The sequence below is a fragment of the Vanellus vanellus genome (assembly GCF_965231255.1).
Source record: "Vanellus vanellus genome assembly, chromosome: 18".
NCBI lineage: Eukaryota > Metazoa > Chordata > Aves > Charadriiformes > Charadriidae > Vanellus > Vanellus vanellus.
The window spans coordinates 401,885-428,632 of NC_138923.1; the positions used below are offsets into that span (position 1 = coordinate 401,885).

Sequence of the window (26,748 nt, forward strand, 5' to 3'; positions counted from 1 at the left end):
TCACGTGACCAGCTGCCCGGGGTTCCCACGCGGCGGGACTGTCCGCGGCGGAGGTGCGAGCCGGGCGGTTGCCATGGAAATGCTGTTGCCGCTCTCGCTCTTCTTCCCACCGCTGCTGCTGCAGCCTCCGACTGCCGCCGCTCCCGGTGGGTGACCCGGGCCGGGCCCGGCCCGGCCCCTCTCTGCCTCCTCGGGCCCCGGGCGGGACCCCCCCCCAATCCCCCTCCCCGGGCGGGACCTTGAACCGGACTCCCCTGGGCCCCAGGTACCAGGGCCGAGCCGGGCCCTCGGTTTCCCCGGCGCTGACGGTCCCCCCCTCCAGCTGCCCGGGCAGTGGGGCCCGGCCTGGAGGAGCGGCTCTTCCCGCAGGTGCGGGACCACTTCAGCTTCGAGACCTGCGGCAACGAGACCTTCCCGCAGCGGTACCTGGTCTCAGGTAGGCCCCGGGGGTGCGCTGCAGCCGAGCATGGCCGCGGCAGGGCCTTGCTGTGGCTCAGGGCTGCCTTGTTGTCTGCTTAAGCTTTAACTGCCCCTGCGCTGAGGCAGAGAGCCTCTCCGCCCGGTGCTCAAGAGAGCTGGGCTGGTGGCCTGGTTTAACCCCAGCCGGCAGCTAGAACCATACAGCTGCTCGCCCACTCTCCCCGGTTCGGATGGGGGACAGAATCAGAAGAGTAAAAGTGAGAATAAAAGCCTCACGGGTTGAGATAAAGACAGTTTAATAGGTAGAGCAAAAGCTTTACATGCAAGCAAAGCAAAACAAGGAATTCACTCACTGCTTCCCATGGGCAGGCGGGTGTTCAGCATAACAGTGACTTGGGAATACAAATGCCATCAGTCCAAACATCTCCCCCCCTTCCTTCTTCTTCTTCTTCCCCCAGCTTTATATGCCCAGCGTGATGCTTTTTGGTATGGAATGGCCCTTTGGTCAGTTGGGGTCAGCTGTCCCAGCCATGTCCCCTCCCAGCTTCTTGTGCACCCCCAGCGCTCACTGGTGGGGTGGAGAGCAGAAAAGGCCTTGACTGCCTAGTAACAACTAAAAACATCAATGTGCTATCAAAAGTATTTTCTCATCCCAAATCCAAAATATAGCACTAATTAAAACCAGCTAGTTAAAAAGTTAACTCTGTCCCAGCTGAAACCACGACAGCTGAGCAGTCAGTTTGAGCTGAGTGCCAGCCCCTCCTGAGCCAGTTGTGGCCCCCCCCACCCCACCCCGGTGTTGTCCGTATCCTTCTCCCCTCCCCTTCCCTTCAATCTGGTGTGGGGTGCAGCTGTGGGGATTTGCCTCTTTGGAGCAAGAGCTGACTAGAAGCAGCAGCTGTGTTAGGCTTGCACCAGGGCTGGCTCTGGGCAAGTGTGTCTTCAATTGGCCACAGCATCTCTTCCAAGTGCCACTTGGTGCTTTGAATGCAGCAGGAAAAACAAACAGTGAGCTAAACGCTGCACTCTGTACCCATCATTCTTACAAGTGAAAATAACTCCTCTTGGGTCAGTGTTTTGCGTTATCTAAAACCCTGCAACTTCAGATAGCGTAAGCCATGCTGAACAATGAGGGCTTCCAGCAAGGAGCCGGCAGTGTTTTCTTTCCTCGTCAAATAATGAGTTATCTTCTGTGCAACAGACAGTAAGAGAGAGGAGGCTTTTCTAAACAGCATGTGACTAAAAAGGCAGTAATTTCAATAACCAGCATCACATGTTTCTCAATCCTGCCTGCTTGGAGGAGTCAAGGAGAGTGCAAATGTGGAGCTGTGAATCACACTGGCCCAGAGTGCTGCCCAGCCTGGTGCCTGCATCTGGGGTTCCAGATGCAGCATCTCACCTGTTACTCTGCAACTTGCTCAGCACCTGCACCCAGCCATATATGTTTTACCAAGCATGAATTCATGGATTAGTTCAGCCCAAAGATACGGGAATGCCGGTGAATTTTGATGGTTCACCTAAGGCTGAAATTTCACTAATTAACTGGCCCTTTTTAAACAGAACTTTGGGATCACCTGGTTTAAAGCATTGCATAATTTTTATTTGGTTTCTTTTTAAAGTATTTTATCTGTGTTCCTGGGCATAGCTGAATAATATTTGTGAGAAACAAAACATTAACATTGCAGTTCTGATGATCTACAAATAGTTTCTTACTTAAAATTCCTGTGAGTAGTTCCTTTCCCCTCTACTGCTTCTTGTGCAATATGAGACTTTTCTGATTATCATCGAGAACTTGAAGGAGACTATTATTTCACAACCAGGCATCTGACTGTCTTGAGGTTGGCTGGCAGTTACCCAGGATTTCAATCTAAAAATAGATACCTTTTTAAGCAACCTGTCTGGTTTGGTTTTGGCTCCTGTGAATGGTTGTTTACTCCAGGAGCCACAAAGCGTATCAGAAGAAAAGCCAGAGTAAAGCGCTTCAGTTTCCTACCTGGTACCCAAAGCAAATGCAACACAGAAAGAGAATCAGCCTCTTTGTTAACAAAGAGCAGCAGTTTTGCTAAATGAAAGGTTTCAAACCCATTTCCAAGCCAAATCCTGCTTTGGCAAGTCTGTGTTGAGAATGCCAAGAATTTAATTCAGGCATCTGTTAATGGAAATGGCCCTGTGTGACATGCTGCAGCGATGTCTATAAGACAAATGCTGTTGGAGAGTCTCTTTGGGTGATGTGGCAATGTGTTGAAATCAACACTTAACTGATGGTCTGAGGTCTGTTGTTGAAGAAAGCTATTTTGTTTGTTGAAGAAAGCTAATTCCTGTGCAATTTAAGACTAAGCTAAAATCAAATGTTTGGTAAAGTCAGCAGGCATTAAAGCAAATGTTTGTTAGACAAGTAAGTATTGACATCGTGGGTCAGCCTGTCCCGCCGCTCTCAATTTGCTTTTGGTTATAAACAGATCAGAGGATGAAGCATATCATCTTCATATATCATCGTATATATATATGATGTATTGTATAAGACAGAGAGAGACATGTGCGTGTTTTATGGATATAACATATATCATTATACCATCAGCAGCATATCCTGGGCTGCATCCCCACCAGCGGGGTGAGGGGGGATTCTGCCCCTCTGCTCTGCTCTGGAGAGACCCTCCTGCAGTGCTGTCTCCAGCTCGGGGACCCCCAACATCAGAAGGACATGGACCTGGTGGAGTGGGGCCAGAGGAGGCCACAAAAATGGTCAGCAGACTGGAGCCACTCTGCTATGAGGACAGGCTGAGAGAGTTGGGGGTGTTCAGCCTGGAGAAGAGAAGGCTCCAGGGAGACCTTATTGTGGCCTTCCAATATATAAAGGGGGCTTATGAGAAAGCTGGGGAGAGACTTTTTACCAGGGCCTGCAGTGTCAGAACAAGGGGCAATGGTTTTAAACTGAAAGAGGGTGGACTTGGGTCGGACGTAAGGAAGAAATTTTTTATTATGAGGGTGGTGAGCCCCTGGCGCAGGTTGCCCAGAGAAGCTGTGGCTGCCCCATCCCTGGAGATGTTCAAGACCTAGATGGGGCTTTGAGCAACCTGGGCTGGTGGGAGGTGTCTCTGCCTATGGAAGGGGGGGGGTTGAACTGGATGAGCTTCGCAGGTCCCTTCCAACCCAAACCATTCTATGATTTACAGCTTGGCTGTATGTTATATATCACAGCAGAAGCAGCAGAAAGATGCAGGCAATTCCCTAACATCTGTTTTGTGGGAAAAGTGCATGTGTTTTGGGATGAGTTGGATATATAAATATAATATATAATATTTATATAATATATGAATCAGTTTGGGGTGAGGGTATATAAATGGGAAATTGCTCTTTTGGGGGGCAGCTGTTTCCAAATGCCTTGCAGAACTCAGATTTTAGAGATTTTCAGGCAGAAGCGGAAGTTCCAGGCCATGTGCTGATCTCATAGAAGCTCTTCTTTACCCCTGCTCAAATGAGAGACTTCTGTAGCGTGGCGTTTCTGACACCTTTATGCCCCGTCTCAGGGATCAGCCTGTTCACAGACTTCTTCCTTGTTAAGCTCCTGCCCAAACTCACCAAAAGTAGAGTCATTTCATGCTCATGGGGTTTGGTTGGTTGTTTTTATATTTGTTTCTGTCAATTGTCTTGTTCAGCCAAGTTCTGGAATAAAGGATTTGGACCCATCTTTTTCTATACCGGCAATGAAGGTGACATCTGGACTTTTGCTCAGAACTCTGACTTCATATTTGAATTAGCAGAGGAACAGCAAGCTCTCGTGATTTTTGCTGAGCATGTGAGTATTTTATTTATTACGTATACTATAGAGTCCTGTTCTGTTCAGTGTTACCGAATTCAGCTTTCTGCAGGTTTGGGAAAATAATATCTCTTGCCACGAAGCTGAGGTATACCTGCTGTAAGCTTTCTCCTCGTGGTGGCAGCTCTTTACTAAACCATGGCTTCTGATATTATTTTTTTTTTTACTATGCCTACCAGCAATCCAGGATAGTGACTGTTGTTTCAGTAAAACCTATGCCATGGTGTATTTGCTTTAGACCAGTGCTTTTGTAAATCGTTTCCACATGCCTTGAACTGGACTAGAGAGTTATTTTGTTTGGATAATATTTAATCTCTCTAGCCTGTGAAGTCCTAAGCCAGCCTTTCCCACACCACTCTATTAAATCTACTATTCCACAAGTTATGAATGAAGAGATTACCCTGTTCCCTTTTCTAGTTGGGGATTTCAGGAGAGAGACACGTGCTGAGGGCCTACATGGCACCCACTGAAGTAGCTTGTGATGGACTGTCCTTCAGTATCCTTCAGTATGCGTCCTGAAGGTCTCTGTTTATCCAGTGCAGGAGACTAGGCACTTCCTCAGTTATGAACAAGTTAGAGGACACCACATGCTCTGTTACCGCTTCCTGTTTGTGCACACTTATCCCAGTTCTGTAGTGACAACAGAAAAGACCCAGACCTTGACACCAGCATTTCCATAGCACATCTCTTTCCTTTTAGAGGTACTATGGCAAGTCTCTTCCCTTTGGACTTGAGTCAACACAGCTGAAGAAGACTGGTCTGCTTACTGTGGAACAAGCCCTTGCTGACTACGCAGTGCTAATTACTGAGCTTAAGCAGCAGTACGGTGCTGCAGACTGCCCTGTCATTGCTTTTGGAGGCAGGTAAAGGTTATATGTGCTCCTTCCCTTCTCTGCGTCCTTTCCCAGCCACAGTTGTGCTGTTCTCACAGATCTGTTTGGCAAGTTCCAAAGGCAGAGCTTTAAGCTATCTGATAAACAACAGATTTGCCTGTGCCTGAGCTCCCAAGAGCTCATCATCAGGTTCCAATCAGCTCTCCTATCAAGAAATAGTCTCGATGAGTGATTGCTTTGGAGAAGCACCACTGACTGGATGTTTCTAGGCATCTTCAGTATAGGAGTCAGCCAGAATTGCAGAAAATGGGAAATTGCTCCTCCAGGATAAGAACTTTTCACATTGGAAATACAGAAAAGTGTAAAATATTCTTTCCAGGGGGCACCCAGCTTTTTATTAAACACAGCCTCTTTAACAACATCCAGCCATTTTCATTGTAGGCTCCTTTATAATTCTGCTCTGCAACCTGCTGCTTGGTTGCTCCTGGCTTCATAGCAGGTCCTTCCCCAAAGTGCTTGCTCCGTCGCAGCTCAGAGCTGTGTTGATGCGATGTCCTTGTCCCTTGAATGGCTCCCCACACTTAGAGTAGAGGGATGCTTCCCTTTAAAAGGCTTCCACCAAGCACAGGGTTTCTAATTCAGCTGCAGTGAGCTAACAAGCATTTGACCTGATGGTTATCATTAAGCTTCCAGCTCGCTGTAGTGGTGGCTGGACTGTCGATCTCAGGGGTGTTTGTACTGTGACTGTCAGGCCAGTAGCTTGTGTAAAAAGGGCCAGGAGCTGTCCTGGGGTGGGGAGGTGGGAGAGAGATTCAGCAAAATCAGCTAGCTGGGCTGCATGTTAGACTACAGCTCCGTGTGTGTAAATTAGAGTTCAGTCTGCCGCAGCCCTGAGCAGCACTGAACCCACGTGAAGAATACTGAAATACGGCAGTGGTGGAGCAGCACAGCATTTCCCATGGGAAAAAAAACAAAACCTCTTCAGTTGCTTATAACTTTGCCAATCTTGTGGCAAGGTTTCAGCTAATGCCTGTTTCAAAGACCAGGGTTAGGGAAATGCATATTGCTTTACATGTGAGTGATAAGGGAATGGTATTTACTGCAACCACTAGAGGTTGTGGGGAGGGAGACTCGAATACCTGCAAGCTTGGAGTCAGACCGGGCGTTACCTGCATTTTGGGACTGTCATTTGCCACCCCCAGGAGTGACCTCAGAGTAACTCCACAAACATCAGCATATGAATAACTTTTGTCACCTTGGGTTTATGTAGCAACCCTTGATATATCTGCAGATTGTGGCCCTGGCACTGAAGCTACCAAGGTAGCTTTGAGTTTTATTGTGGTATTTGTTAATGTCTTTCCTTCCCTGTATCTGTGCTGATCATCTATGCAGCTGTTATTTGGGGTGCCCAGGGAGAATACTCTCCACTTCCCAGCACTAGAGAGGACTGCATATTCCATAGTGTTCAGGGACACCCTTGACTAAGAGCCTAGCTAGTCTTTATAATCCTGTATGCAAAATGTGTCTCCTTTCCCCACTGAATAGTGACAGCTTCACTTGAGCCCCACTTGGTTCTGCCCTGAAGTTGTCAGGACACACTCAGGATGGTGCAGAGTTAAATATTGAGGCAGGATTTACATTTGGCTGCAGAAGCAAACTGGGCTGCTGTGTTCCCACTGGAGCGGCCCATCTGGGGAGAGGCCAGTAAGAACACACTGTGTGTTGCTCCTTGGCCCTAACTGTATCTTTTTACATGAGGATGGCATCTGCTAGATATCCATAAGCTGCTTGTTGCCTTGGGTTACATAAGCCTGTGAATACTGGCCTGAACTTTTGAGTTACTATGTTATAAGCTGTCTCTTAAAGGAAATAATTCTTTTGTCTCCCCTGTGGCAGCTATGGAGGAATGCTGAGTGCTTACATGAGGATGAAGTACCCAAACATTGTGGCCGGAGCATTAGCTGCCAGTGCTCCTCTGTTGTCTGTGGCTGGGCTCGGAGACCCTACCCAGTTCTTCAGAGATGTAACAGCAGTAAGTATATGCTTTTTTCAGGAGCAGTATTTTCTTCCTTTACGAAGACTGGGTTTTTTTCCTTTTCCATGTGTTTAAACCAACATCTGTCTTCACAGCATCAGTGCTGGGCAGGGAATGCAATTAAATGGGAACCTGCAAGGAAAAGCAGCAGCTGCAGATGTGATGGCTGGGCAGTGCCTTCGCTGTGGCAGCTCAGGTCCCAAAGGTGCTGCTCTGATGAGCAACACAACTTGGTTCCAGCATCTTTAGTACCACTAAGGATTCACTTTCCCGTTTCTAGTGACTTAACCATATTACAGCCCAAAAGCCTTCCTTTGTGCCTGGCCAAACCCTCTTTGGATAATTCATTCTTCAAATCCTCTCCCAAAATGCTATATTTTGCATTGCTATCAATGATTCACAGTAGCTTCTTAGTCCCAAGATGATTGCATTTCAGTGAAGAGCTTGGAAATCTTCATTTCACTAACTAAAAATATGCAAGGTGTCCTGGGTTCACTTAAAACCAAAATTTAAATGTGGCTTTCACATTTTGAGGATATAGGACCTATAGGAAGGTGTTATTGCTTAGAATTGACTAACATTTAGTTTATAAGAAAAGAAATGTGCTACCTGGTAGCGCTGAAATCTTGTGATGATGTCTGTTTGCCTCTTTTTCAACATGAATTTCTAGATCTGGGTGACACAGCTTTGCATGAACTACCTGTGTATGAAACTTGTGGTCTTTTTGCTCTTATTTACATATATGAGAACCTTATTCAATGCAGAGGCTTACAGGACAGATGGCATTACCAGTAAGTGTAAAGAAGAGACTATCATATGAAAATAAACACAATAAAAGCATTTGAAACTTTAAGTGTATAAGAGAGTAAAAGACATCTTGCCTTAAAATGATACATTTTAAAACAAAAAAAATGTAATACCATTTAATCATCTAACAGGCCTTGCAGTGGGAATTCTTCCCAGGCTGAAGGTAATTGCTTCTCAGAAGCCCTGTTCAGCTGATAGCTCTGTCTTGCTTCAGCTGTGAATATGCTGTGAGTCACTACACACCCCTGAAATTAGGGCTTTGACTTCTTCATGTGAAAAACTTTCCAATTCATTTTAAAATATATTCTGTCTGTAGCAGCAAGCCGACCTCTGGGCTGGGATTCTAAGCAAGTGCTTTGTGTTGTTTTCAAAGTAACTCCTTCCACCTTCGATGTATTTGCATAAAAGCAATCTGTGCATCTGAAATCTGAATTCAATTGCTCTTCTCCGTGAGAGAACACCCCTGAGAGCTGTTAATACTAATGAAGGCAGTAACCTTTCACGAATCATTGTGGGACTTCTCTCTTCCCGTGAGTCAGAGTGCATTGTCTCAAAGCAGCTTTCTCTGTGACTTTTACTGAGCTTTTCCAGCTCATTTCATAAGCCTCCAGCTCACAGGGGAAGTGAGCAAAGGGCAGAGAGTTCATTTTGCATAAGGCGTTTGCATAAGATGAGGTTATATATGCCTGCAGCCAGGCAGAAAGCCCCTGTGTGAGTACTACACGTGCAGCCACATGCATGCTTCCCATAAGGTTACTGCTGTGGGGGCTATTCTGGCCATCAGCTTGGCTCAGTTTAGACATCTGAATTAGGTGTGATTCAAAAGAGTAAAGCTGGCAGCCTGGAGGGGGAACAGCTTTCCTTGGAATGGCTGTAATGCCTCCTGTCTCTGCTTCTGCACCAGGTCAGCTGAGCTATTCCCAGGTCCGTAAGCATCTCTGGGGGAGAACTGGAAGTGGTGGTGGTTCCTCAGCCTTCTGGGCAGTGCGCTGCAGCAGTCTGGCATTGCCTAGTGGGGAGCTCTGCTGTCACAGCTGCCAGAGCAGACCTGCTCCTCTGTCCCAGGCTGATGCATCCCCATGCTCCAATTAGAGCCATTAGTGGATGAAGGTCAATAAGCACATCCAGAAGGAGATTTGGAACCCCTAAAGGGATGCCCAGGTAAACTGTGGAAAACTCTGTAGCAATTTCTCGAAGTCTAACTATCAGACAAAACGGCAGAGTTAGGAATAAAAGAAAGGTCACAGATCTATTTTTAGTTGAGTCTGGCTCTTTATAAGAAAAGTGCTTAGCTAGTGATTTGTGATTACTAGCTTTGCTGTAGCAGGATAAAGAGACCTTAGAAGAGCCCTAATAATTCTCATTTGTACAAAGCACTGATTGCCAGCAGATCTCAAACTGCCTTACAAGCTGACAGAAGAGAAACAGTTGTCATGGCTAGAGCCCTCAGTGACAGAAACAACTTGTTCTACCAGCCACAGCTCTTCAAACATACCTTAAAGTGCTTTTTCAGGATCGGTGATGTTTTTCTCAAGAAAAAGGACATGGCCACCTTGGTCATCTGGCAGGTCACTGTCAGGCTTAAGAAGAAAAGCAGGTCTTGGTTCCCAAACTAGTGCTCTGCCTCCCTGTGCATAAATGACTTCTCCATGGCTCCTTCTCATAGACAGAGTGCAGTTGGAAGAAATCTATTGTGTGCTCGAAAAAAAACCAAACAAACAAACAAAAACCACAAAAAAAACAATATAAAAAAAAAAAACTTTTAGGTCGAGCAGCCTGGCAACCTCTTTCCGTCTCCTGGCCAAGGCATGTGTCTCCTCTTGCTGCTTTGTGTTCAGTCTGAGGGTTTCACTAAGTGCAGTGTTTTCTCTAATGGCTCATCCCAGCAAGACCTGGTGAAACACTTGCTGCTTGGTCTGAGCTGTGCAGGCTGTTGACTTCTGCTGGGATGTGCTGATTATCAGGAGGACAAGGCAGAAACGCTGGTGTCACTGCTCCTGGAGATGCAGATGAGGTTCTGACCAGTGGGCCAGTAACACCTGTCATCTCCTGGTACTTCTAGCAGTTCTTCCCAGTGCAGCCTCCACACCTGTCTCCTCTGTGCAACCGTAATCCCATGTCTTTTCTGTCCCTTCAGGATTTTCAGAAGTCCATCCCAGGCTGCGTCACAGCTGTCCGCAAAGCCTTCCAGCAGATCAAGGATCTGTGCCTGAGGGGAGGTAAGGAGAGCCAGTCCTGCCGATGGCTTCCCACAGGCAGCCAGCAGGCAGTCCCAGCCATGTGGAAAAAAGCTGATTCAGTTTTACTTCAGCTAGGTCTTCAGTTGTTCAGCTAAACCAATGCAAATGCCCACCTGGCTGCCTCTTTCTGCTTACGCAATTGATTTTTGATTTAATGAACAGTTTCTGTTAGCATTAAAATTAGTAATCAACACCAAAATGAAAGCATCTGGGGGGGCCTGCACAGTGTTAATGAAACCGGCTTTTCTGCACTGAAGTGCCAAAACACCTGCATTTTATGCTGGTAAAGCCTTGTGTTTCACCAGATACTTGTCCTTAACACCCACACCATATGACAACTGCGTGGCTCAGCTCGCTGGACATATCTGAGAAATATTTGGAAGGCAGTCTAGGTTTTGAAGCAGCCATTACTTTCTCTTTCCTCTCCAACCCTGGTCAGTTAGGTAAAGCTAAGGACAGAGACTGGTGAAGATCTCTGCAATGTCTCCCAAGTAGACCAGAGCAGATATCATAGGCTGGTGCAGCATCTCCTGGGAGCCCTGTGTGGTGTTGAAAGAGCTGTGGTGGGTTCTTGGTGTGTCTCAAAGCTTGGCTTGGCCTGTGGTGCTGCGCCTCAAGGGCTGTCTGCCTCCAATAGCTGCCTCGCTTCAGGAGCTGGTCGTGGAACTGCCCAGAGGAGCTGGGGGTCCAAAACCCCATTTAGCTTTGGGTCGCAGCAGGAAAAATGTTACCATTAAATAGCCAAGGTCCTCAAGGTCTGCCTGGAGCCACACTTAGTGCAGTGGGGTGGATAAGGTGGTCATATTTAAGGCTTAGGCTCTCAAGTGAGTATCCAGAGGAAGGTCACAGGCCTTGGGCTTCCAAGTAAAGACAGTTAGGCTCTGGTGGGTAGCTTGTAGAGTACGATGGGTGCAGACAGGGTGGAGGATGAAAAGGATGGGAGCAGCTTTCCCCAGTAGAAATGCAAAGGTATATGAGTGCATCTTGAAGGGATCTCTTCAAAGATGGATTTCCTGACTCGAGCTGAGCTCTCTGCATCACATTGAAGTTTGAAGGCATATCTCAGGAGTCCTTTGTGACTTTGTTAGGACTGTTCCCACTGGCAATTCTTACTGCAAATGCACCCAGCTCCCAAGGAGATGTGTTTTGTTGTTGTTGTTGTTGTTAGGGGTTTTTTTCCTGCCAGTTCTTCCAGCTGTTGAATCCCACTGGGACCTGCACACTGTACCCTGCTCTCTCCTGCATGAGAGCTTGCCGGGGGGGCTGCTCTGCAGGGCACAGCAGACCCTGGGGACGGATCCAGGCAGGGCACCAGTGAGGACAGGCTCGTACCAAGCTGCTCCTCTTACTGTGCCAGCCAGGACTGCTTCTGTCTCAGTGGGTGCCGAATCCTCTGGGCTCCCCAGGGAGGTGTCGGTGGCTCTGCGAGGGGCAGGGTGCGGGCCAGGTGGGGTCATGAAGCTGCACAGGAAGGCTGTGCCTGAACATCCACATGTGTGTAAATTTATATGTAATGTGTCCTTCCCACTAGAAATCTTATCTGTGTAGTACAGCATCTTCTTACTCCCGAGTGAAACAAGATGCCGACGGCTGGTATTACTTTCCTCTGTTGAAGCTGGTGTCTTTCATTTTCCTTCCTTCTGCAGCCTACGATGAAATCAGCAGCAAAATGGCCACATGCAATAAGATCTCTAGCAAGGAGGATGTTTACCAGCTTTTTGGGTTTGTTAGAAATGCCTTCACCATGATGGCCATGATGGACTACCCTTACAAAACCGATTTCATGGGTCACCTCCCTGCCAATCCAGTGAAGGTGAGCACCAGGATGCGGGTGAGAGTTGTGGTTTCTGATGTGTACCTCGGTGCGCTGTCAGGCACACACCATCAGTGATGGTGACAGAGGCAGGATGGATGTTGCAGCCCTTCCACTCTGCCAGTAAATTTACACATTTTAAACCTCTCTGTGATGGTGAGTGGTGTGTTTGAAATACTGTGAGGCTCATCAGGGAGGGTTTGCCGGAGCCACTCCTGCCCTGCTCTGCCTTTACCTTAGACACAAAGGCCTGTGCAAGCTTGTTGACTTCAGCTTTTAAACACTAAAAACCTGTAGCTTTTAAAAAAATGTAGTTTTGTTGTAGCCCACTTCAACATACTTTCATAGATATTTTTTCTTGATGCGTAGGGATGGAGACCTAAAAATCAAACTCTTTTTGAAGTATTTCCCAGGAAGATGACATACCTCAGAGTATAATGCAGAGAAATGTCTGCTGCTGTGGGGACTGGAAAACCTGTAAACTGTCATCTTGACAGTCGGAGATAGCAAAGTGTGGGAAGGGGGCCTGATTCTCTGGAGGTTATAGACTTCTGAGACACCAGCTGCATTGGAAAGGTCCCGGCTTTGATCCCAGAACACCAGTTGCTTTTGCAATTCTTGGTTTCTTCTGGTGTGCTGTCAGCCTTGTGCTGCTGTTCTCTGCTGCTTTGCAGCGCACCACAGCAGCCTGACTTCATTCCCCTCTGGCCTTGTGGCATCTATGGTTCAAGTCCCACCTGGGGCGAAATGCATACTCTGCCAGAGGTCATACAGGCTACGCTGTACTGGGACTCAGGAGATGCTGTCTCTGGCTCCACTGGGCATCCAGTTCCCTTCTTAACAACCTGTAAAATAATTATTCTACCCCACTTTAAGAAGGGGATTAAAATATTCTGATTGTAGGAGGAAGGAACTGTCATGTATCACTGCAGCCTCTGCACAGCTGCTTAGCCTGGTAAAGGACTTGTTTGTCCTAAGCCCTCTCCTTGTTTCTATGTATTTTGTTGCTAGAAGGGAGGAAAAATACCCCCAAAACCTGTTGCATTAGGCCCTTGGAAAGCTGGTGAACTGTAAAATGTGCAAGTGGTAATTTTAATGAATCTTCCAGCTTAGCCCTTCTGCGGAGCAGAGACTGTTAACTATCCTGTCTGCAATTTGCCTGTAATGTGTCTCATCCAGGTCGGCTGTGAACAAATCCTTGCCCACACAGACCCAATTCAAGGCCTGGCTGCTCTTGTTGGTGAGTTAATAGTATCAGTTTGGTATTTTATTTAGCACCCTGTTTTCTAGAAGCACGTGTATGTAGAGCTGTTGCATTGCTGTATGGGTTGTGTATTGTGGGAGCTGGTATGACTCCGATCTTCCCTGGGACGTTTTGCCCCATATTGGCGTTGTCCGTCAGGATGTCCGTGGTGGCCATGGGTTCTTTCTCTCACCTTTCCAAACTTATCTTCATCAGGTGTTTCAGCCATTCCAGCCCCTTAGCCTGTTGACTGTCCATGAGATGTGGACTTCTAAGGTACTTGATTCTTTTCTAAAAGTTTACCCATACTCTGGCTCAAGCAGTCACAGGTTCAAACCATGTTCACTGAAGGAAGTTTTCTGGTCTGCTTGTTGAAGACAAGGTTGTCATCACAGTGCCCTATGGTCTTAATCCAGTGGCAAGACTGTCTTAAATCATAGAATCATGTGAATGGTTTAGGTTGGATGGGATCTTAAAGATCATCTAGTTCCAATCCCCTTCCATGGGCAGAGACACCTCCCCCCAGCCCAGGTTGCTCCAAGCCCCATCCAACCTGACCTTGAACACCTCCAGGGATGGGGCAGTCACAGCTTCTCTGGGCAACCTGGGTTGGTGTCTCACCATCCTCCTCATGAAAAATTTCTTCCTAATCTAAACCAACCCTCTTCCAGTTTGAAGCCATTCCGCGTTGTCCTGTCACTACATGCCCTTGTAAAAAGTCCCTCCCCAGCTCTCCTGTAGCCCCTTCAGATATTGGAAAGTTCCTATAAGGTCTCCCCGGAGCCTTCTCTTCTCCAGGCTGAACAACCCCAACTCTTTCAGCCTGTCCTCACAGCAGAGGTGCTCCAGCCCTCGGATTATCTTCATGGCCTCCTCTGGACCTGCTCCAACAGATCCGTGTCCTTCTTATGTTGAGGGCTCCAGAGCTGGAGGCAGCACTGCAGGGGGGTCTCCCCAGTGGGGAGCGGAGGGGCAGAATCCCCTCCTTCGCCCTGCTGGCCACGCTGCTGGGGGTGCAGCCCAGGATACGGTTGGCTTTCTGGGCTGCCAGCGCACATTGCTGGCTCATGGTGAGCTTCTCATCCACCACCACCCTCAAGTCCTCCTCAGGGCTGTTCTCAATCTGTTCTCCTTCCAGCCTGTATTTGCATTTGAGATTTCCCTGACCCATGTGCAGGACCTTGTACTTGGCAATAATACATCGTGTATATTTATCTGTGTGAGTACTTAATTTGTCAGCCAGCGGTGTTTGTAAGGAAATTATTAGAGATAGAAAAGCTCTTCAAAGCTTTTTTGAAGACTTCCTCATAAAATCTCTCAAGTTGCTCATTGAAAATAAGTTCTACATTGGTCATTATTCAGAAAAACAGGTTCTGAATGACAAAAAAAAATGATTTAAGGAATTTTTATAGGTTTAATGCAGCTTAGTAGAAGTGGGAACTAACTGTTTTTTGCAAATTACGCATGTCACCATGATAGCACCAAGTTTAAAACATAGCAATTCCAAATCACTGCTAAAGATGTTTGGCTGTGAAGTAAATCATTAATTAGTTGTTAAAATACTAGTATCTTGGTAAACACTGTCAGATCTGCTTGACGTATTCACATCCTACTTCTTTTCTGAGGCAGAGTGGGACTCTTGTTTCTTTGTGATGAACAAGCTGAGGGTAGATTTCTTCCTGCCCTCAGGGGAGCACTTTGTGCCTCTCCCTGTCTGACCAGGTGCATTCACTTGGATCAGTTTAATCATGCAAGAAGCATGATCCACCAGAGCTTTAGGCAGGGGACTGGCTTTCTTCCATACCTGCCCCTCTGTGTCGTACAGGAAAACGCCGTCTTCTTTCTGCATGTGCTGCAGTGACCCACCTCCCGCAAGGTAGAGCGTGGTGTCATGGGCTGTGATGCTGAACTGGCAGCAGCTGAATGGGGATAGCGTTAGCGTTGTCCACTGATTGCTTACAGGACAATAATACTCCGTCTCGTTGACATGAGTCCATTCTTCCGCCTGCAAAGAACCAGACCAACACTAACCCATCAGATCACGCCTCGAGTGGGCATCACTGTCACGTCAGGCTCGCTCCATTGATCATAAAGGAAACCAGTGTTTCAACACCTGTTTGAATACCATGGGGCTCAAGGTGCCAGATTTTCAATCCACATTTAGCAATCAGAGCCTCAAAAGAAACTGAAAACAATACAAGAATGGCCCGGCTTTAAAGGAGCTTTCTCCTTCTTGGAAAGTCAGAGGAGTGAGCTGAGCAAGGTGCTACAGGGACCTCCTGGAACTGGCATAGCCCAAGTCCTGCCTGCTCTCTGGACATTTAACACATTACAAAGGAAACCATCTAAAGAGGGCTATATTGCATTGAATTGTGGACAAAAAAATGAGTTTGTGTCATCTGGACGAATTTGATGTCAGCCTGAACGTGAGGTTTCTCTTGCTAGATTTCTATCCCTTCCTCAGTGAGCAATTAAGTACTCTGACACCTGTGTTCCTTCGTAAGAAACCATACCCATCATGGTAAAATAGGGCCCGGCCCTCAGTCTTTACACTTCAAATGGGAATTGCTGAATGATCTTTGAAAACTCCATTCTCTTGGCTTCAGGGAATGGGATTCTGCTAGAATGAGTCGTTCAGTCACTGTCAGGTCTCTTCTCAGCTTGCTCTCCCCAGAAGTCTGGGCAGTGCTTTCCCTCCTCTTTCAGAGATGGGAAATCCAAGTTTGAAGAGAATTCATTTGCATTCGGGGACTTGAGCCCATCTTTCCTAAAATCTGGGCTAGTGTCCTCACCGCAGTCCATCCCTCTTCCCGTCTACCAGTGTTTCGCCCCCTCTCAGCTTGAACAAGGAAAACGAGGTGGTCAAAGTGTTTGGGGCAGGTACGTGACCAGTTTTACACTTAGGTTTTCCTATGTCAGCAGGCTGTGCCTCCACCATGTTTTCTGTATTTTAAAAAATGCTTTAAACAGCCTTTGTACTCTAGCAAATAGAGTGTGACAACAGGGCAGCTTCTGATGCACATGACTGTAATGGCAGGCACATTTTCATAAGCTTATTGGCCTGAATTGAGACTGTGCCAGTCCGCTAAGCGACCAAAAATAGTGAAGTTACTGGTCAACCCGTTGGAAGAAACCAGTCAGGGCCTAGCAATACAGAGATCCCATTTTGCATCACGTTTGGGATTATAAGTGCAAATGAACTTACTCCTTTTAGTGTCCTTCCTCCGATGCAAAAGATCCTGTCCCTGACTGTAGCCATCCCATGATCACAGCGGGTAAAAGCCATGGCACTGTTGCCAATCCAGCGTCGGAGGCGAGGAAGGTAGCTGTAAGTGTCTCGTAAGGTTTTACCCCCAGAGAAGCCCCCTAGAAGGAAACCAGAAGTCTTGAAAATCTCTCCATCATCCTCTCTGACATCCAGCAAACCTGCAAACATTAGCAGAGCTGATTTTTTTCTTTAAAATACCTGAGAAGCTCAGGTTTAAAATGTCACACCATTCTGCAGAGCTGCTGCGGTGTGAAATTTAAAACCTCAGCTTGTTAGGTATTTTAAAGAGGGAAAAATAAACCCAAAAGCAAACCAGTTCCAGCTCTTTCTGTAAATAGTTTCCCATAAAAATTGTTGAATAAAGCTCTGGGGGTATTTCAAGTGTAAACAGGAACCGCTTTAATTAGGGAATCTGCTTCCAGCACGCACAGTTGCAAAATGGTGGTTTGAAAGAAAAGCATTCAAAGCTCTTTGAACTTTGAATCTTTGACAGAAGGTCAGAGCCAATCTGTCAGTGCTGTTGTCAACTTTTTCTCCTTATTAGGAACACACTTGGGTATTTCAGGGGTGCGTTATAAAAAGCTCCTTGCAGAAAGAGGGTGCTGCTCTGGGAAGGGTAAATGCCTCCAGCTGCCTGCTGAACTCCAGCCTGTGGAGAGTCTCTGCACACAAGGGAGATGGGATTTCAGGTTGGCCATAAGCCCCAGCTCACCTGGGTGCGGCCACTTGGTCTGCATGGAGCTTGTGTTTGAAGCTTCTACTGAAGTAATGCTCTTAATTTTTCAGTTTGCTTGGGCAGGGCTGTAGGCTGCCCAAATCAGATTTGCAGTCACCCCACTAGTTGAGAAGGAAAGGAATGGTAAAGGTAGGTGAGATCTTATACCCAAAGGGGTGTAGTGTTATCCAGCTGAGATGACTGTGGTATATTTGAAGCTCTGTGAGGCAATTTTGTCCTTGCTGTCTGGTAGGAATCGAGGCCAAGAGGTTAAATGAGCTGCCTGTGGCACCGCGGGCCAGCTGAGTCAAAGCAGGGACTCGTCCCTGAGCCTCGTTCCCTCAGCTGAACCATTGTCCACCTGCGCTGCCAGAGGGGGACAGCCCTGCTGCCAGCAGGGGACACGTCCGGGTAGGACAGCCCGTGTGCTGCCTGCCGTGCCCTGGGGGCCTCGGCTGTACAGTCCAGCGCAGAGAGGCGCCCTTCATTGCAACTGTGCGAGTGAAGTTAATCTGGACTGGATCAGTGCAGTGATCCCAGCTGGCCATAACTGGTGTATGAAGCCATGGCAGACTGGCCCAGGACTTTTAACTGCAGAGGCAATAGCACAAACACCACAGTTCTTTTTTTCTTGGGACAAACCAAAGATTATCTTTCAAGTCCAAATAAGTAGCTGCAAAAGCTAAAGATCCTACAACAATTTCCTGAAGTGTTTGAACCCATGCTGCTTTATTGATAAACATCCTGCGCGCCATCTAGCAACAATCCCCGTAAAGACTGAGGATGCCTTGTAGGGCAAGAGCTCTACAGGCTCAGAGGGTAAGAGGGCAAAAGCTGCATTATACTTCTTTTTGTACACACTAACAAAGCAGCACAGTAGGGTTAGTCCCACATCTTCCATTCAGATTAATACCAGGGTTTAATCCCATCCCCAACACTGTGGCAGCCCACTCCTGGTTTACCTTTTCAGACCGCAAAGCTTTGGGATTTAGCCAGGATTGTGAGTTCAAAGGCGAGCAGGGGTGTGGATTGCAAGCAGGTGATGTCACCTTTAATGTCTTGGAAAGAAAATAACTCCTGCCATTCAGGAGGGCAGTGAGGCTATGCTGAGACAGCAGGAAAGGGATGCTGGAGCTGTGGGTGTTACTGGTGTGGGTGCAGGCTTAGACCGTGACATTAAGATGCAAGCAAAAATCAATGGATCTATATGAAAATATGCTGCTTTCTACTGGCTCTGTCACCTGAAATATAGAGGATTCCCTTGTGGGTTGTGCCTGCGTGATCAGCAATAGGTGTGGGGAAAGGAGCTGCGAACTCCCACTTATTGTCAGCGGGCTGGTACAGTTCCACAGTGCGGGTGAGGGTCCCCAGCAGTGTCCCACCACCCACAGCGAAGATGCGATCAGACAGCACATCCGCGTGGAAGCGTGTCCGCCTCTCCAGCATGCTGGCGACCTGGATCCAGGAAGTGTTGCGGGGATCAAATCGGAAAACCTAGGATCACAGCAGATAGGTGACAGTTAGCAGAAGGCATGTGGCTGGCTTGCATCTCCTGTGGCTTCAAGGACTGATAAATGTTTTCCCTTGTCTGAGGAAGGTTTTATATTCAGACCTGGACAGGCTCACCTTCCAATTCAGCCAGATGACAGACCAGTATCTCCTCAGTGGAGCTGGAGGCTCGGTTAGAGCCTTTCTACACGCCTGTGGGCTCTGAGCAGAGGTTGTGCTCTCAGCTTGCAGCAAGGTGGTGAAACACGTTGGCTTAATGAAATCACAGAATGGTTTAGGTTGGAAGGGACCTTAAAGATCATCTAGTTCCAATCACCTGCCATGGGACCTTTGTTGGAAACACCAGCTAGCATGTGTCAGCTAAAACCTGTTTCAGTGAGATCTAAACAAGCACATTTCACATCTCTGCTACTGTTTGTGTTGTAAAGAGAGCAGCTGAGCTTTGCCCACTGCTCTCACACAGGAGAAAGCAGGGGTTGCTTCCCCTCCCCTCATCCCAGGTGGCATCACCACAGCAGCACAGCACCTCTGCTAAGGCTGGGCTTCCACCCACGTCTTGTTCAGCAGTAAATACCTCCCCAAGATTGTTTTGTCAGTCCTGTTTAGAAACCCCAGGTCAGTATCTGCAGAACCACATGCGGTGAGTGCTGGGCTTGGGCTGGAGCTGCTCTGCTGCTGCTGAGCTGCCTCCTGCCGTCAAGGCAGTGGAAGAGAGTTGCTGTTTGTAGTGGCACTGTTGAACTAAGTACCATGCTGAAATAAGCCCCCTGGGAGCAGGGGAAAGAAAAACACGCTGTTTTTTCTAGCAAGCTCACTGAAGCCATCTAGGAAAACATAAAATCCTGCACAAGTCTTTTTACTCTCCAGGTAGAAGGGGAAGATCCTGAGAGCTGAAGCAGATTTGCCTTTAAAGGGCAAAACCAAGGAAGGAGCAGTTCTGAAGTGGTAGCCTTTAATTGTGCCTGCAGAGCCCAAGTCCCAGGGCAGCAACAACGGGGACAGGAGTAGCATTCATGGAGCTGCATGATTGACCAATGTGAACATGGCTGAACCTACACTGAGGATTAGGATGACAGTTTACAGTAGGAGCAAGGTGAGACCAGGGCAGGACGCCATTGCTTCCCAGAGAGTTTGGAAGCTGTATTCCCAAGAGCTCTCAGTGCTGCCCAGAGCACTAATATGTAGACATGGGAGATCTGTGGTGGGCAAGAGGAGTTACTCCCTCCCTCCCTTCCTCACCCAGCTGTTTTTGCAAGGCTAAAGGTTTCTCATGTCTTACCTCATTTGACGGCTGCTTTCCCATGGGATCAAATTTGCACTGTCCCCCGATGACAAAGAGGAAGTCATTGATGATGGCGACACAGTGGTTGTACACAGGCACACAGAGGTCCCCGACCTTGTGCCAGGTGCTGCAACTCTGATCCGCAGCCCACATCTCTCTGCACAGGTGGTTGTCTGTGGTTCTGCCACCAGTGACAAGCAGCATGGTGGAACTGGAGCGGAGGCTCGTGCTCTGGGTCTGCAGGACTGGCTGAGCATACAGCTGGGAGTGGTAATTCAGAGCGTCCTGCAGGTGTCTGTGGCAGCCTGAATCCAACCTCATAAGAGGCATTTCTTGGACATATCTCTGCAGATCCTGTAAAGGAATGAGAGGGAATCTTATGCGCCTTAAAAGATCTGCTGCATCTTTCAGCCGTGTGTGGTCGTGCTGCAGCCAGCTGACAGTGGCTCTCAGCAGCTCCAGCTCGCTGCATCCCTCAGTGTCGGTCCTGTCTAAAATTTCACAAAGGGTTTCTAGGTCCAGGTCTTTCAAGCACTGAGGATCAGCCAGGATCTGTTTGCAATGCTGCCCTACGTAGCACATGGCTTTCTGTCTCAGCTCTGCTGGGCCGAGTTTTTTAGCAATGTTAAGTACATCCATGCAGTTCTCGCAGTTCAAGCAACCCTCCAGAAAGTGAAAGCACAGCTTGATCACCTCCCGAACCAGGAGAGTTTCCGCAGCTTTGAAGGTCTCCTCTATGTTCTGTAATGAGAGGTCTAGTTTGTTGGAGTAAATGAAGTTGAGAACGTTCCTCAGCCCAGCAGCACTGACAGCTTTCAGCCGGACGTTACCATCCGTACTCCCTGCTCTTGTCAAGTTTCCAACAAACAGGATCTTGCAGTAATTACTTGCCGATGCTAAAATGATCTTGTGGGCTGGAAAGCAGACCCCTTCTGCCTCCAGCGTCACGTCACACAGAGCACTCTGCGAGCGAAGGCTGCTGAGCCCTTCCAGGAGCTTCGCCAGGTAGGTGTCTGACGTGAGCCTGGCCGTGCTGGCCTGCGAGCTAAGCAGCATTGCTCTGAACGGTGCGTCCTGGAGCAGCACCAGGACTCTTTGCTGTGCACACTCAGTGCATCTCCTCAGCAGTCTTCTGCAGCCGAACCAGTGGTTTCATGCTTCGAGGGAGCTGAGGCTGTGCTGCCCACGCCGCGGAGCCATTCAAAAGGCAGTAGCTGCAGCAGCCTCCCTCCTGCATGGCCTCTGCCTTGTGCTGTGCAGGCACCGGGCGCTGTGTGCCTCGCAGAGCCACACGGGGCCGTTTGCAAGTGGAGCTGTTGGTGCTGGTTATCGCACAAAACCCACAATGTTTGTGGATTTTGCCTGTGGGCTGTGATACTGGCAGCAGCAGACGGCCACTGGTGTAGCCGCATTCCTCCTCCTCACTATCTGGTAACTACCCATCCGCACAAAGCGCAGCTCATTCTTCGGCAGCTCCCCAGCTATGCGGTGCTGGGCTGCCTGGTCAGGTGCTCTTTCATCTGGGCAAGCCCGCACATGCCATCTTTCCCTTCTTGAACAGTCAAACAAAATCCTGTCTGTGACCTGCCAGCCTTGGCCCTCTGACTAAATTTGATGGATTCAGCTACTTTCAGGGAGGGGGTGGGAAGGGCTCAGCAGTTGTGTCCCATTCAGGTTGAAGCACTAATGACCTGTGCACAGCCTGCTCCAGGGGGACTGGGGGCTGGGGGCTAGGGCTCTCCCAAGGACTAGTGAGCCAGTCGCTTGGCTTTTGGCATGAGCAGAGAGCACCTGGGAGCCTCTTCCTCCTCGTGGATACAAGCAGAAGCAAAGGACACCGTACAGTCAGGCTTGAGACCATGTGAAAGCTTTGACATAAACTTTGGGCTGTAGCCTCAGGCTGATGCAGACCCTGCTAGCTCTGCCCCAGCCTTACACACTTGCCCAGCTGGGATAGCCACCCCTCTGCTTGCCCTTGGCCATGCGGCCTGTGCAGGAGGCGGTGGGTGGGCCAGCAGAGAGGTGCTGACAGGTCGGCTTTGTGTTGTTTTTCCACCTGGCAGGGGTGTTTTACAACTCCTCCAGCTCGGCACGGTGTTATGACATATACCAGCTGTACCAGGCCTGTGCTGACCCCACGGGCTGCGGCATTGGCTCAGATGCTGAGGCCTGGGACTACCAGGTAAGGTGTTGGTGACACCAACAAGTTTCAGCTGCTGCCCTGGTTATCCCCCCACCCCATGACAGCTCTTGTACTTCTCTTAGGTTTGCACCGAGATCAACTTAACTTTCGACAGCAACAACGTGACCGACATGTTCCCTGAGATGCCCTTCACGGAGGCCATGCGGGAACAGTACTGTTGGAGCAAATGGCAGGTGAAGCCACGAGCACACTGGCTGCAGACAAACTTTTGGGGAGGAGGTGAGTTGTGCTGGCTGCTCGTCCCTTTGCATTACCCTGTAATTGTCCGCCTGTCCCGTCCTCCCCCCGGCCCAGCTGAGCTCCGTGGGGACAGGCACAGTGCACTAACAAGTCCTGGCAGAAAGTCACAGCCTTGGGCTGACTTGAGCCAAGCAAACCTTTCATTGAGGCAGAAGTGGAAATCTGAAACTGCCAAGAATTTGGTTTATTCTTCTGTGTTTTCTGTTCTTGGCCATGTTTGCTGCAGTGGCCAAACACATTTGGGTAAATGGGCAGGAAAGAGGCCTCTCAAATGTCATCTTTCTGAATTTCAGACCTGAAAAGTGCAAGCAACATCATTTTTTCAAACGGAGACTTGGACCCGTGGGCTGGAGGTGGGGTAAGCACATGCACTCCTGCACCCTGAGCACAAAGAGGAACCTTTCCAGGTGATACGCCGCCCCCCTCTCCCTTGCAAAGCAGCACTGGCAATTCATCGTTAGCCCAGCTGAGTTTCTGCAAGCGGCTGATTTACACTGAACCCTTCAGGAGCTTCAGGACACACTGAATAGAGCCCATCAGCCAGGGCTGATCGTCGTGCAGACAGAGCAGGAGCCTCCTTACCCGACACCCGGGGTCTGAACCACAACCCGTCATGTCTCCGTGTCGAGACTATCTCTCGGTGCTGACAGACAGGTGCTCTGTGCTGTCGCCAGCCTCAACACACTTTGTGAGACCAAGCGGTTGCTGTAAGCAGCAACTCAGGGCATATTTTGGCTTAGGTTCAACAAAACTTCAGAGCGGTGGCAGAGCCCTTGTTTTAAATTTAAAATCAAAACTGACTTGAGTTCGTTTAGCTCCTGCTTGTAATGCAGGAGTTCCTTGTTTTAGGCTGTGTTGGCAATCCCATCTGCAAGAGGAACAGGCTGCTTAGGGCACATGGGCACAAAGGAGCCTGTTACTTCAAACCACCTGTACTGGAATAGGCTGACAGTTTTCATCCTGGGGGATGCCATCATTTGTGGCAGATGATTTGGCTCATTAGCGCTGTTAGCCATGCACACAATATCAGCCACACCAAGGATCTCTTCCTGGACTTTTCCTCAGTCCTGCCCAGCTCGTCTTCCAGTTTTCAGAACTGATGTCCAGTTCTACCTGGTAACTTGGTGAGTTTGTCTCTGTTCCCTCTCCTTCCAGATAAACAGCAGCCTCAGTCCTTCACTAATTGCATTGACCATTAAAGGAGGTGCGCATCACCTAGACCTCCGGTAAGTACTGAACTCTCCTTTGGCTGACCAAATCCTACTGCCCTCAGTGTTTGATCTTAGCTAGCCCCAGTCCAAAGAACCAGGAGATACTTTACTCAAAGTGGACTGGGCACCAGACTGTTTCAGCTTAACTGTGGAAGAGCAATCTTCTTCCCCCGCACAGGGCTCTTACAGCCTTCAGGGAAGCCAGGCTGTGCAGAACTCAGCTCTAAGCTCATGGACTTCCATTATAACATGTTACAGAATCACGGAGTTTTCAGAGTTGGAAGGGACCTCTAGAGATCATCTAGTCCAACTCCCCTGCCAAAGCAGGATTGCCCAGAGCACATCACTCAGGACTGCATCCAGGCGGGTCTTGAAAATCTCCAGAGAAGGGGACTCCACAACCTCCCTGGGCAGCCTGTTCCATGTTCTTGCATAGGGACTGGCACAAGCGTGTCATAGCCTGTAGCCATCAGTCATATGAAGTAATTCAGCATCTCTTGGCATTAGCCATCAGCCTTTGGGCCTGGAGCAGAGAGGGCAGCAGCCACCGAAGCAAGGGAGAGGCCAGGCGTCTCAAGCCTGCCTGCCAACCTCCTGGTGGGTGTGACATTCTAACTTGTTTTCCAGGGCATAAATACAAAGCACAAAACAAATAATCTCTGTCCTTCAGTTCCTTGGTTTGGCTCTCCCTCTGCACGAGGCAAAGAGCTGCTGCCTGCTGACTAGCTCACACTACTCTGCTTTCTCTAGAGGACGCAATCCAGCTGACCCCCCATCCGTCACAGAGGTGCGCAAGCTGGAAGCGAGCATCATCAACAGCTGGGTGAAATCTGCAGGGATGGAGAGTGCACGGGAGAAGCACTCAGGAGCTTCAGCAGGCGGACAGCTGTGAATATGTCCATCCCCACAGCACAGGCGGTGGTGCGAGGCTGCCACCAGGATGCAGGAAGGCAGCAACCTGCTGAGCTGTGCCTGCACTGTTTCAGGAAGCGTCATCTCCTCTGCCACCACGGTGGCAATTCACCTTTCTGAAGTGTCCGCCCTGCCCCTGATCAAGCATCAAAAGAAAAGCAAAAGGCCAAATCACTGACTGAAGCCAAAATCGCACTGTATGGGTTTCGTGCTCACCTGCTTGGAATGGGAAGGCATTATATAAATGGTAGAAATAATAAAAGCTTGCCTGAAGGCCCAAGAATCATCACTGTACTGAACAGTATGGTTGCAGGAGACACCTGAAGGTTGAAGTTAAATTATTTTTAGACAAAAAGTAAATACTAGATGACTAGTGGAAAAGCAGAGGAAAAACCGAAAATTGGTTCTGTTTTACCTCAAACCAGGACATACGGTCATTACTTACACAGGTTCACAGAGGACACCACTAGTGACCAGGTATACGTGAACCTCAGCCAATGCAGTGGGTTTGGGTTTTTTGATTGTTTTTGTTTTTAACTTGCACAAGAGAGCTCCAGTTGTTGAACTGGTGATTTACACAAAGTAATCCCAGTATGTACTGCTGTCACTCAACTTGAGACATCTTCAGATCTTTTAAAATAAATTACAAGTTTATTAAAGCATGTGATATAATTTCATGGCTTGGTAGTATAATCAAAGAAGATAAAAAAGGATACTTCTCACCTTCCCAGGTGGACTAAACTCATCTTTGCACAAAAACATGTGGATTCTTACCTACTGGAATTACTATGCACCAATAAATACTAGCACAATTGCAAAAATATTAAATCCCAGTAATCAATTGGATACCTCAGTTGATCCATTTGCAATGATTTTTATGAGTTAGCGGAGAAGCCTCCAGGGTCATCAAAGGCTTACGTTACTTATACAGGCAAAGCCACAGCATTGCTTCAACGGCTGTTACATTGCTCAAACACAAGGCTTTGTGTTAAGTATTTGCACTGCTCGGTCCTCCCTGCCACCACGGGAGGAAGGGTTCCCAGAGCTACATCAGTCACTGATGTTATTTCACAATATTCAGGTGCTGACAAAAGAGGGTTTTGCACATGACCCGCTTTCCTCTTCCCTGTTCTTAAGTACAAAAGGCCAAAGCTTCTGCTCCCCACCCCCTGCTGAGGGGTGAGGGAGGGAAGAGCAGGAACAGATGAAGTCCATTTATCAGATCTCTCAGATATGTACAGCTGATGGACAACATATGGAAGACCCGATCAATCAAACTCCAGCCCCTAAAGAAAAACGCTTTTAGACTGTTAGTGGAACTATGTCCTCAATAAGACCCGTATTGTCTCTGTGCTGATGAAAACCTCTATGCCTCTTCCAAGAGCCGTTAACCTCCCATCTGCTCGTGCTGAAGTCAGGCTTCAGGTGTGTTGCTGAAACTGCAGCTTATACAAACAAGGCTGCCAGTTCCAGCCTTGCTGAGAGGCTGGGATCTGGTACTCACCCTCCGTGCCCACAGACCCCCCCCCCCCACTTTTCTGAATTTAGAGTTGCTGTACCTCAGCGATTATCCAGGACTAGCACCACATTAAAAATAAAGCAGACAGTGGTGGGTGTGTCTGCAGACAGAGAGGATTACACCTTGCTTATATTACCTTCTTAGCAGCATCCTTAGCCCGCAGCAAGCAGGCACCCTAACGCAATCAACACGGCAGTGCATTAAAGCTGCTCAGTATGAGCCTTTTGGAAAGTAACCTGCAAGTTACCGCCTTTGGCCAGTGGCTTGTTTTGTGTCTTTGAGTGAACAGAGGCCCAAGCGTCTTTTGACCTTCCAGAAGGACAAGAGTTCTTTAATCCTCTTCTAATGGACGATACTGATCTCTCATTTTCCTCTTGTAGATAGTACTTGCCCCAAAGGCATCCACATAGCGCGAGGGACACAAATGGTTTGATTTATATGAAAGGATGAACTAAAGGCTTTCAGATGCTATGGCAAAGGGATAAACAAGATATACGTGGACTTCCCCGCAGATGATAGATGAGTGGCCATAAAATAATTACAAAAACAGGCTTCAGGAACTGTGGCAGAAGTCAGAAGCCAGTGCCACCAATGCATTTTGAAGCCTTGGGCAAGGAAGAATGGGATCTAAGTGGAAAATGCTGGTTGTGTGGTGCTCTCCGAGCTGAAGGGAAGAGCCAA

General features: G+C 48.3%; 2 protein-coding genes across 2 annotated transcripts; one reads left to right on the forward strand and one right to left on the reverse strand.

Annotated features, from left to right (window-relative positions):
• Window positions 1-25,220, forward strand: DPP7 (dipeptidyl peptidase 7). Its single transcript, XM_082492808.1, has 13 exons — window positions 1-146; window positions 323-436; window positions 4,077-4,216; window positions 4,937-5,100; window positions 6,967-7,102; window positions 10,050-10,131; window positions 11,799-11,965; window positions 13,145-13,205; window positions 22,046-22,164; window positions 22,248-22,404; window positions 22,719-22,783; window positions 23,581-23,651; window positions 24,387-25,220. The coding sequence occupies exons 1-13, from the start codon at window positions 74-76 to the stop codon at window positions 24,526-24,528; spliced, it is 1,491 nt and encodes a 496-aa protein (XP_082348934.1). The 5' UTR covers window positions 1-73; the 3' UTR covers window positions 24,529-25,220.
• On the reverse strand, window positions 14,818-21,245 carry LOC309679479 (kelch-like protein 13; the record flags this gene model as incomplete). The annotated part of the gene is made up of 4 exons (XM_082492807.1): window positions 19,980-21,245; window positions 18,433-18,685; window positions 16,414-16,574; window positions 14,818-15,213 (listed from the first exon to the last, which is right to left on the reverse strand). The coding sequence occupies exons 1-4, from the start codon at window positions 21,036-21,038 to the stop codon at window positions 14,818-14,820; spliced, it is 1,869 nt and encodes a 622-aa protein (XP_082348933.1). The 5' UTR covers window positions 21,039-21,245.
• Window positions 25,221-26,748: the final 1,528 nt, after the last annotated feature.

Coding starts and splice junctions, on each gene's coding strand:
- DPP7 (XM_082492808.1), top strand. CDS start 74: ATGGAAATGCTGTTGCCGCTCTCGCTCTTCTTCCCACCGCTGCTGCTG. Junction 5,101..6,966: donor GTCATTGCTTTTGGAGGCAG/GTAAAGGTTATA, acceptor CCCCTGTGGCAG/CTATGGAGGAATGCTGAGTG. Junction 13,206..22,045: donor AGGCCTGGCTGCTCTTGTTG/GTGAGTTAATAG, acceptor TCCACCTGGCAG/GGGTGTTTTACAACTCCTCC.